Source organism: Phragmites australis, chromosome 12 (assembly GCF_958298935.1).
Source record: "Phragmites australis chromosome 12, lpPhrAust1.1, whole genome shotgun sequence".
Classification (NCBI taxonomy): domain Eukaryota; kingdom Viridiplantae; phylum Streptophyta; class Magnoliopsida; order Poales; family Poaceae; genus Phragmites; species Phragmites australis.
In genome coordinates this window covers 10,779,673-10,791,175 of record NC_084932.1, presented here as the reverse complement: position 1 = coordinate 10,791,175, position 11,503 = coordinate 10,779,673, and the positions used below count along the sequence as shown (strand labels likewise).

The 11,503-nt window shown below is 41.7% G+C and overlaps 1 protein-coding gene across 2 annotated transcripts; it reads right to left on the bottom strand.

Annotated features, from left to right (window-relative positions):
- Window positions 1-5,659: 5,659 nt before the first annotated feature.
- LOC133887293 (uncharacterized) lies at window positions 5,660-10,388 on the bottom strand. 2 transcript variants are annotated; one of them, XM_062327230.1, is made up of 9 exons: window positions 9,699-10,388; window positions 8,511-8,652; window positions 8,122-8,255; window positions 7,623-7,822; window positions 7,227-7,508; window positions 7,070-7,128; window positions 6,951-6,984; window positions 6,477-6,846; window positions 5,660-6,394 (listed from the first exon to the last, which is right to left on the bottom strand). In XM_062327230.1, the coding sequence occupies exons 2-9, from the start codon at window positions 8,641-8,643 to the stop codon at window positions 5,963-5,965; spliced, it is 1,644 nt and encodes a 547-aa protein (XP_062183214.1). In that variant the 5' UTR covers window positions 8,644-8,652; window positions 9,699-10,388; the 3' UTR covers window positions 5,660-5,962. The 2 variants fall into 2 exon arrangements, with proteins under 2 accessions (XP_062183214.1, XP_062183213.1); XM_062327229.1 differs by having other exon boundaries at window positions 6,951-6,987; window positions 9,699-10,386.
- Between the last annotated feature and the right edge of the window lie 1,115 nt (window positions 10,389-11,503).

Genomic DNA, 11,503 nt, shown 5'->3' with positions numbered 1-11,503 from the left:
AAAACCCATTAGAAAAAAAGTCACAAGAGAAAAGAGTGCATAATATATGTAAGTAATAGTACACTATTGCCACAATATTTTTCATAAATATGCATAAGCAATGGTACGCTATTACCATAATGATAAGTCTTTCCTAGACTTATCCTACAACTCTGCTATAGATTACGATAAGAGCATAAATAAGCTTAATTCATTCAAGTAACCACTTACTCCCTCCGGTCATAAATACTTGTCGCTTTGACTAAGATCCGGTCAAACTTTTAAAATTTTGACTGCTAATAACTTCCAAAATATTTAGTTTGGAAACATAAAAATCACACGTATAGATTTTTCTTGAAAAATAATTTTATAATATTATATTTTTTATTAGATATTATAACTATATTCAAATAGAAATCTTGGTCAAAGTTACACATCGAAGACCGTGAAAAGTCAAAAACGTCAAGTATTTATGACCGGAGGGAGTATTTGATTAGTTGTGCCATACAAACAAAGTTTATAATTAAAAAAAATAGAGGTAGATAAGTTGCAATGATACACACCTACTGAACATAACATATCAATACTCAATACTAGGGGTTGAATACTTGCAACTCTCTCTTTATGGACTCAAAATTACAGCTAATTAATTTGTTCTATAGATTTTTATGATTTGGCTAATACCACTATAGAGTAATTCATAAAGTACTCTCGATTTGATATTTATGGGATAATTCAGTTCCCAATATCACCAGTATTCTTATAACTTCTATGGTAATAAAGGACATCATTCTATTACTAGCCAATAGAGGACATACTTTCTAAATATTTTATGGCATCTTTATGATTTCTACTTAAAAAATACTTCTATGATATCTTTATGATTTTATGATTTCTTATTCTTTCACACAGCTCTACACTTACTTCTAGGATCAATAGTGTTGTTCAATAATTTACTGATAAGTCATTCGTTGACTTATTTTTTTCAAGGATACACTTATTTTTCAAGGCCAACCAGATGTATAGGCCTATAGTTGTGATGAGGTTAATGTTTCCCCGAGGATTATGGTAGCGTAGCAACGCCAGGGAGAAGAGAGTGGACAAGCTCAGCGTCGTGGCCGCCACGAACATGGCCGTCTCTGGGATCAGAGTCTGCTTTGGCGAGGGGTACCTTGCGTAGAAGTCGAACAGAAAGCCCAGCTCCACCTCGATCCCCCGGTACATCCTCTCATAATCGTCGCACAGATCCCCGCCAGCAAGGCCCCTTCGGATAAAGACAAGCGTCATGATGTCACCGGGCTCGTGGAGCGGGATCCCGTTGAGGCGGCACCGGAGCAGCTTGAACTAGGTAAAGGAAAGGCACAAATCTTTCAGCTTGCCCGGGTGAGTGTTTTCCTTGCTTCTTAGCAGACTCCCCTCGCACTGTCACATTCATGTCAACCATGACGAGGTCATCCGTGACCTGCACATTCTTCTCACCAGTGGCCACGTACTTGTAGCCTCTCATGGTGACCGGGTCGAAATCCCAGATGCTGCTCACGTACTTGTGAGCCATATTTGAGAAAGTCATCTCTTCGTGAGAGGGTAGAAATAGGTAAAGTAGTCTATTAAAGTAGGAGTAGAACTCCTTATCCTATTCCAATAAGATTTCAACATTCGCCTTTGAGCGATTTTACCATGATACATATGTCTCGTTAAAAACTTCATCCGAAAACCTATTAGGAAAAAAGCCACAAGAGAAAAGAGTGCATAATATGTAAGTTGTACTACACATGCTGTCTCATTAAAAACCTTGTGTGAGAAAACTTCATATAAAAACTCATAAAGAGGAAAAAATACAATGCTTAACCTTCTTGGTCTTATATTCTTCTAGAATTTCTATTCTTCATGAATAAGTATTAATCTTCATGATTATTACATAAACTTCAATGTTTTAGCAAATATAGTATAGTTGATATCAAACAATTAAATGGCACAAACTATCAAAGTTAACTCTAATAATAATAATTACTATGATTCCTTCTTAGCAAATCAAAGCAAAGATATAATCAAAGTTCAACAAATACACTCCCACTCATAGCAACATCTTCTAAACTTTAAAGATCAAAATGTCTTAATCATATTTTTCATAAATGTGCATAAACAATAGTACGCTATTACCATAATGATGAGTCTTTCCTAGACTTATCCTACAATTCTGCTATAGATTGCAATGAGAGCATAAATAAACTTAATTCATTCAAGTAACCACTTATTTGATTAGTTATGCAAAACAAACAAATTTTATCATTACAAAGAAAAATAGAGATAGATAAGTTGCAATGATGCACACCTACTGAACATAACATATCAATACTCAATACTAGGGGTTGGATACTTGCAACTCTTTCTTTGTGGATTCAAAGTTACAACTAATTAATTTGTTCTACATATTTTCATGATTTAGCTAGTACCACTATAGAGTGATTCATAAAGTAGTCTTGATTTGGCCTTTATGGGATAATTTAGTTGCCAATGTCACCAATATTTTTATACCTTCTATGGTAATAAAGGACATCGTCATTTTATTGCTAGCAAATAGAGTAAGTACTTCTATTGCACCTTCATAGTCTTATGATTTGTCATTCTTTCACACAACTCTATGCATACTTCTGGGATCAATAGTGTTGTTTAAGAATGGACTGATAAGTCATTCATTGACTTATTTCTTCGAGAATATGCTCATTTTTCAAGAAGATGACCCCTCTTCTATGAATTTTATTTTCTCTTCTATGAGATGTGTCAAGGGTTAATCCATGATAATGTATCCGAGGTATGCCAGACGATGAGTGTGTGATCAATATTTTCAGTGGCTGTTAGTGTATGTGTGTCAAAGGAACTCAAGAACACTAGGATTTATCCAGGTTCGGACCTCCTATAGGATAACAACACTATATCCTATGTATTTTCTTATAAGTTGGATGAACTTATCCAAAATGTCCTCCTTTATAAGCCTGGTCCTTCCCCTCTATATAGTAGGAGGCGAGGTGTACACACAAGCAAACCGTGTCAAATACGGTGGCTGCCTTATACCTAATGAAAATAGCTACTACTAGGCCATCATTATAGGGAGTGGGCACACCCGGCCGCCTTGGTCATCATGCACGCTCTGTCCCATCCACCAAACGCCATCACGCTGACCTGCAAGCCCATCACGCTTTCCTGCCAGGCTGTCCCGTAGCATTAAATTCTACAGGATGGGTCACTCCATCTTTGCGCTAGCCCATGACTTCGTCCGCTGAAAGGCCTAGGGAAAGAAAACATATGAGTGCATTTTGATCAATGTCAAAAATAGGACAGTTTTTCTGATTTACCGAGAGAATATCACGAATTTCAGTGAAGTTTAGCAAAAAATAAGGAAAATATGGGAAAAAAAGGAAAAAAACATAAAAAATGTGTCATGATATTTGCTATATTTTAGACATTGATAAGCAAAGAAATAGATATTAATAGTAATATCACTATCTTTTACTATTATGTCATCAAATATGTCTATAGATTATATTATTGGCACCACAGATTAGCAAATATGTTGAATTACACATATATTATCATAAAACACTATCACATTACACACAATCTCAATTTATACTAGCATACTGCCAATCTGCCATCCACCCTTACCAAAAGTGATGATCCGTAGTTTTCATGGCATCCACGCCATGTGCAGTCTACGAGATGAACAAAATTACTTAGATATTTTGTTATGTATAGAAATTAGAAATTTGTTCCGGAAGGTAAGCATCACCTTCAGTGCCACCAACTTCTACCATTGTGAACCTGACTTTTCATATTGTACTCCTCAGTGGATATGAGCATTATTCGTCATGTAGATAGCAACTCAACCTTAAACACTGCTCAAGTTTGCCCCGTTCATACAGAAGTGGTTGACCATTGTTCTTGCAATATGATATAAAAGTTAGGGTCTTGCTACTCATAGACCCATTGAATAGGAGGTTGTGACTGAGCATCGAGGATAGCATAGTGGTATGGATACGACCCATAACTACTCTTCATGCTATAGTTGCTGAAAGAGATCACACTATCTTGTGATCCATTGGGGCTACCCTGTGTCCACTATGTATCTAACCCCGGTATGACATCCTTTATGAGGATTAGAGCACTGTGATCCTGGTCCTGTGTGGCATACGTAAACTGACTCTCATTAGTGAATTGGAAGAGAACAACGACAGAGAATGAGCTCACTAATCATAACATATTTCAAGTACCAATATACTCAACCAACTTCAAACATTTGAGCATATAGGAATCTACTAGTATGAACATAAGGTGCTAACTTTGGTGCTCCATTTCCTAATACATTTTAAACATGGACTACATATGCTGTATGAAGTCTTGCGCCCAACATTCGGACCATCAATATTTGAGCAATTATCTCGATATTTGACTGACTTCTTCGAAAAGCTGAAAACTCACCTTGAATATTCAATGCTCGCCAAATCCGATGGCACCCGCTCGGCCGAACTCGATATTCGACTCGATTCGGTCGAATACCGACTCTTCCGCTCAATTTTCGACGTCGCTCACGCGATTTCTTCGTCGGTTGTGGTGGATCCGCCGGTGCTCGCCGTTGTGCCACTTAGGGAGGAGAGGAAAGTGCTCCAGTGCTAGTGTGCTTCTCAGGGAGGAGGAGAACCGGTTGCCTTATCCACTCAGTAAAGATGAGCCGAAATGGTCGATTGGGCCGAATCAATTTTGGTCTTTTTCTTTTTTTATTTTTTCATTATCAAATTTCCTGCCCACAAAATTTGATGCAAATGTTAAAATAAAAACAATTTCATAGAAGGTCTTAGAATTGTCATTAGTATTTTTAGGATTTTTTTTGATTTTTTTTATTCAGATTTGAAATTTTTGAATTCAAATCTCAATATTTGATTGGTTTATGACTGCAATGGCTTGCATAGGTCGAATTTCGCGAATATAGATCGCATTTCGTCGAATTTGTGAACCTAATCGGGAGAGAGTGAGAAAGCGACGGGGAGAAATCTTTTGATGTCGAAAGACGTTTTTTATTTTTCCAATGAGTGAACTGATATTAGAGAGGATTAAGTGAGAGATATTTTGGCCCGCGTGAGATCCAAATAGCGATGGGGATGAAAGTGGGAGGAATATCACGAGCCTGTGGAGACTGGGCCATCCAAACAAGCCCTTGAGCGGTTTCCTAAGGTGGTTTTGCACCGTGGCAGATGTTTTGGACACATGGCAGCCACGCTGGACTATCTACGCCAGTGTTCTTCCCTCCTCTCCCTGACAGGTACGGGTGGCCCGACCTGGCCTTTTCCCCTTCTAGGCTTCTAGCGCCGCCGACCACGCGGCGAGGGAGACGTGGGAGTCGACGAGGCGGAGGACAGCGAGGTGGGGCTCAGGGAAGGAGGGGAGCTTCGACGGGGACATTGTACCAAGGGACCATGGTGTGGGAGTGGTACGAGCGGCGGAGTCATCGCGTCATGTACGAGATCGCTATCAGTGGAAGAGGAAGAGCGAGGGGAGGAGCGGAATGTCCAACCGCTGGTGGTGGCAACTCAAACAAGGGAGCAACGTGTTCCGTCAAATATAGCTATCGGGCATCCTCTCAGAATCTTCAGCATTTGCCACCTGCAATTCATCATCCAATTGATCCTTTTTGCTGTTCATGCAAAGAACAAATTGTACTGTAATTAATCTTCAATGCTTTTGCAGATTGAAGTTCATGTACCGAATGCAATCAATTTCTCCTATACCACCAACACAATGGCTGGATTCTCCAGACCATCCTCACAAGACATAAACCAAACATTTCGCAGCAATGGCGCGCCGGCGGTGGACGATCTCTCCTGGATCAGTCTCTACCGCCGGCAGTATACATCCTCAACTCTCTCTCTCTCTCTCTCCTCCGCAAATGGCAAAGAACTCAGCAAACAGAATTCGATCTCGCTTCCTTGGCTCACGGCCCGACCCTGATCCGCACTTTCTTGGCGTGCATCTCGGCGAACTCGACCTCCGATATCTCCGAGTTGGTCGATGAGGTGAGGTGCCTCACGGACAGGCGCTCGTCGCCGGGGTGGCGCGCGCCCCCGGCCACGGCGAGCTCGAGCAAGAGCAGCAGCGCCATGGCCGCGGACAGCGCGGCGAGCGCGGCCCACGCCGTGCGCGCGCCGCGCCGCAGCGGCGCGCACTGGTTGCCCACGATGTCCGCGAAGCCGGCCTTCACCAGCTCGCAGCTCACCAGCCGCTCCGTGCCCGGGAAGATGTTCAGCACGTTCTGGATGGAGCTCGTGTACGACTGCACCTTGTCGTAGTCGATCGCCGACGAGAGGTCGGCCGGGGCGCAGTTTGCTCCGCCGCCGAAGTCTGAGCACGTCAGCCTCTTCAGGATCTTTACAAGGAAGCAGTGCCATGTCAATATCACCGTCTGAATTGTCCTGAAAAATGAGAACCTTAAAGACGTTTGTGTTTACCTGAGGGATGTCACCGATGGTGGCGGCACCGGAGGGGCAGTTCTTTGGCCGGTACTGGTACTCCGGCGGCCCGGTGAAGGGATTGCAGATGTAGTCCAGCTGCTTCATAGCATACTCCGATTTTATCGTGTAAATGTTGGAATTCACCTGATCTATGATGTCATGGATTCCCGCACCAACGTCGTGCAGGATCAGGTTGCCGGAGAGCTTCTCGCTGCAGGGTATGATGGTTCCCAGCGTGCTGTTCTGAGGGTTCAGCTGGTACTCATCGAGAGCGACACATGTGTCACCAACAAACTTGTCGAAGAAGTAGTACAGGCCGAAGTACATCCAGAAGAGGGCTGTCAGTATCCAGCAGAAGACAATGCACCTGTTGCAGAAAGTTTCCAGTATTCAGAAAGCCATAAGGGCCCGAAATATCAAAGGGTTCTAACTTCAGATAGGTGTCTAAAGCCTGAAGGTCAGGATACTCACAAGTAGCACAGTTTCTGCAACCTTAGAGGCCTCCCTACTTCAGTCAGAGAAGCAATGTGTGAATTTAAGTTTTAAGATACATTGTGCAATTTCTGAAAATTTGCATTATGTTCACTTACCCAGCAATGCGAGAACAGCGACAAGATTCAGTGTCACAGTAAAAATTGTCACATACTCCCTGAAAATTATAAGATGTCTCAGTTCTATGATAATTGAAAACCAGTATCCTAAAAGTAATAATCTATGGATCTTGTTCATGCTGTGAAAAGTTCTTACAGTGTCTTGATCCCTTTGCTGACCAAGTACATGTTCTTCTCCGCCTTGGCCTGAATCTCCCCGGCTTCGGAGTTGAGCGCCTCCACTGTGGAGTTCAGATGATCCCAAGCTTGGCTGCTGTAGTTGTATAGCTTTGATGTGTTTTGCATCATCTCAATGGCTCCTGTTATGTTGTAAATCGTCGCTGTTGCCTCAAGTGCAGTCCTCCCAATGATCTCTTTCACAGATTCTGCTCTTGAGTGGAATTGTAGGGTACCACGAATTGCGATTGCTGATGCAACTCTGCAAATAAAATGCCAGAATAAATTACTAACTGCATTGCTACATATATTTACAGATTCACATCAGTTCTTGTTGAAATAAATTTAGTTTAGCGTAAGGCTGTAAACAACTTACATGGTAAAAATTGCAAGGAGGATACAAAGTATCACGGTTAATATTTGGTATCTCTCAAGAAAATAGTCGATATCACCATATCTTGCATTTCTTTTGGTGAAGAAAATCTTCGAGATGAGAAGAATCGACCCAAAAACAACACCACCAATAAGCCATAATGCTGCAATAATGTATCCAGATCTACCTGTAAATATGGTCGACTGAAAAGGTAAACATGACGATAATCAGTTTAATTGCTCATATTTACGTAATGCCCAGTTATCTTCATCTAATTTAACTTTTATAAATGTAGCAAGTTATTTCTGCATATTAAGAGGCAAGTGAAGCCTAATAACAAAATTTTATGTATTCTGTAGTAGGGTCTTCATCCACGAACAATTTATACGCTTATCATGATTCACTCGGTACATATAACTCTGTTGACTATGTTCATACTTCAGAGATGCAGAGGGCTAACTCTGCAGAGTATGTTCAGACTTCAGAGAAGCAGAGAGCTTACACTCCAGTAATGCTTGTCTGTGATATTGTACCCTCCCTCGTACTTCCTTAGTCCATCAAGTGGATCAATTCTTTTCGTTCTTCTTGAGAGCGCGCTCTCCGATCTGTTTTCCATCTCTGACAAAATCCTACCCACTGATCAGCACAAGCAACAAAGATCAGGTACCATTCACTGACAAGAATAAACTGCGGACAAGCACAATGTCAAGAAGAACAGTACAAACATACTAAAGGATGAATGCACTAGAGATAAGCACAATGCCAACTAGAACAGTTAATCAGGATAACTTTGCTGTCCTGGCATGCTGCTTTACATCTATACAATTATTAATTTTAAGTAAACCCGATTTGCATGCTACCAATTTGCGAGATCTATCTATATTTACCCACCTGCTCCATGGTGGGGCGAGCTTTTGAGGTGTTGCAGAGTGGTTTGGGCCTGAGGTTGTGCGTGTAACCTGCATGTGATTGCCGCAAAGCAACAGAGCAGAAACACTAACTGCTCCAACCTCCTCGGTTCCATGTTAGCAAGCTGCCATCAGAAAAGCTCCAAGAATTACTCTCCGATCTCGATCAGGATACACGAAGACGGAAAGGAAAAACAGAAAGCTATAGATTTGCAGAGAAGTAATTTGTTTTTCGCATGTGCAAAGCTTATATTGCAGTTAGTGAAATACTGATACATACAAGTGTGCAGATCAATCTGCCCTGTATGCTTTCCATGCTATGTGAAATTTCCATTCCGGTTAGGCCGAATATACATGCCTGTTTCTTCTGCCTAACTTCAGAAGAATTCTAATTTGCCATCTATTCAGACAAACTTCCAGGAAGAAGACTGGATTTCCTGACCACAGTTCTGACTACTGAATTTACTTCCGTGCCTAACTTTAACAGGTCAGTCAAACAAAGGAGACATGGTGGGAATGTAACTTCATTGAATACGGTAAGATTGTCACTGTTATTTTTCACACCAAGAAGACTCCAGGAATTTCTAGATAACACTGAATTTCAGAGATATGACAACTGAAATTTGAATATTTTAAATCCAGAATGGTAAATGTTCCGAGTTCAGACATCAGCAAACTATCAATGTCTGGCTTTTATCTGAAAACTAGAAGAAAAAAAACAGAGGAACAAAGTGCAGTATGAACATGCACTGAATTTATCAAATTTATTCTTGTACATGATCGGACAATACTTCTTCAGAGAAGTAGGAAGTCAAGAAAGGCAAAGCGAGAGAAGATGCACGACTCTGATGTGATCACAAGCAATTCAGTTCTTCTCACTTCAGATAACCATACGAAACTTTTCGTCTCCGGGTTGCAACTCTCTGAAGTCTGAATCAACAGAAATCTCTAGAACATAAAGAAGCTCATCTAAACATCTCCTTAATTTGCAGCAGGGGAATGAATAAAGAATAAAGAAAAAACGTTCTCCAAATTCATGGGCCAAATATATGAAGAAATTTCACACGCTCGAACTCAAGAACAGGACACGATGAATTCTGAATGCAAAGCGCCAAAGCTCAACAAGAAAATAGGGAAACAAAACTAAAGAATCACAAACTATGAAACTCACCCGACGCAAATTTATCCCCTGATACCATGCAAACGGAGCTCCTCTGCACCTGCTGCTGCTCTTGTTGCCACACCGTGCAGCTCGTTGAGGCAGCAGCCACAAGAAGAGAAGAGCAGCAGAGAAGAGGCTGCGGTGCGCCGTCTCCGAACCAACACTTTCCTCCAGTTCCTCTTACCATAAACTCCAAACTCCCAAACGTGGCCTCCCTTCCCCACTCACTCATTCATCATCCAATCCAAACATCTCTTTCTCTCCACCGTGTCAAACGAGGCCACCTCTGACTTTCCTTTCCAAGGCACTAACACGCATGTCGTGTGTGCATATATATGTGATCAAAAGGAGGAGGAGAGACGACATGAGATGAGATGAGATGGAGACGGACAAGGACATAAACAAGCAAGGGTTAAAGTGCCATCCTTTCCTTGGGCATGGAGGAACCGGTAGGATGCGAACCTCGATCGATCCCCTGCACCCGGCTGCATGCATGCACGCACGCACCAAATCCCCCAGGCGAAGGAACGAATGTTAAAGGTGAGCAGGAGCGAGAGAAGTGAAGAAGACGACGCTGATGAGAGAGAGCAAAGTATAATAAAAGGGTTTGAAATGGAGTCCGTCTAACAACTTTTGCTCAGGATCCCAAGGGTTTCTGTATTTTCTTCGTTTTCTTCGGTTCCCATCTTTCTCTCCTTCCTTTCTGCTTCCTTGAAACCCGTGTGTGGAAGCCGGCAGGAGCCGGGGCACCGGAGCAGGACAAAGTTGTAAACTGAGGCGATTTTGTGTAATGGACCTTGAACTCTTCGGTATTGCCATGTTTGCACAGAACGTAAACCATGTGAGCTGGTATTAATGTTAGGGGTAGAGGTGCAAATTTTGGAAGATGCTACATCCTACACGCATGCACAAGCTTATGTAGGCAGCCAAGCATGATGGAGTGATTAAAAATTCTGGTTTTTACGGTTTGACAAGGATTAGTTGTTTCCAAAGAGGAGATACATTGATAACTTGGAAAGAAATGATAGGTTGAATGGTATGAGCACCGAAGAAAAAGAATTGAACTCAATAGTTCAACATTTAAAATGATGTATCGCATATTACACATGGAAACAATGAAGTCCATTCGAGTAAGTAAGTTACGGTTTAGCGAATACCTTTCTCGAATCGAACTATAATAGATTTAGATGGACCTTCGACCTTAGAATCCTAATTAGGACGGGGCACTGGAGGCGAAGACTAGCGGCGTAAGGGTATAGTAGATTCAATATCTAGTGGATGACAAAGGTGGGAAGAACAACAATGGGTGTGATAGGTCTAAGCGCTCTCAACTGGAGGGACGCTCTTCTAAATATCGAGGAAGGAGGGGGAGAAAGCGTGTGTCCATTTAATAACATCTACATCTTCGAAAATTAATATCCACAGCCGTTTAATATTTCTTTCAATCTATCACCAAATGCCATAAATATGGACGCAGATATAATTTCAGTTCCATCCAATACAATGTTTATCTTACGGAACTCCTTGTGACAACAAAATGGCAATTTCTCAAATGTTATGTCCGCAATTTTCAAAACATTGGTGGGGGGGGGGGGGTGTATGTGAGTGAAAGCCGTAGCAGCCCGGCATAAAGGGCGCAAAACGATTCTGCCGTGTTTCTTTCGGCACAACTTTTGTATCTTTCTGCCTTGTGTTCACAATGGTGTAGGAAGCTAAACAAATCTTTGACCAAAAATGTGGCGCCTTGGAACTAACAAGCCAAATTTAATATCTGCCGCTACCGGTATTAGTAGGAGTCATATTAGTGGGAATGT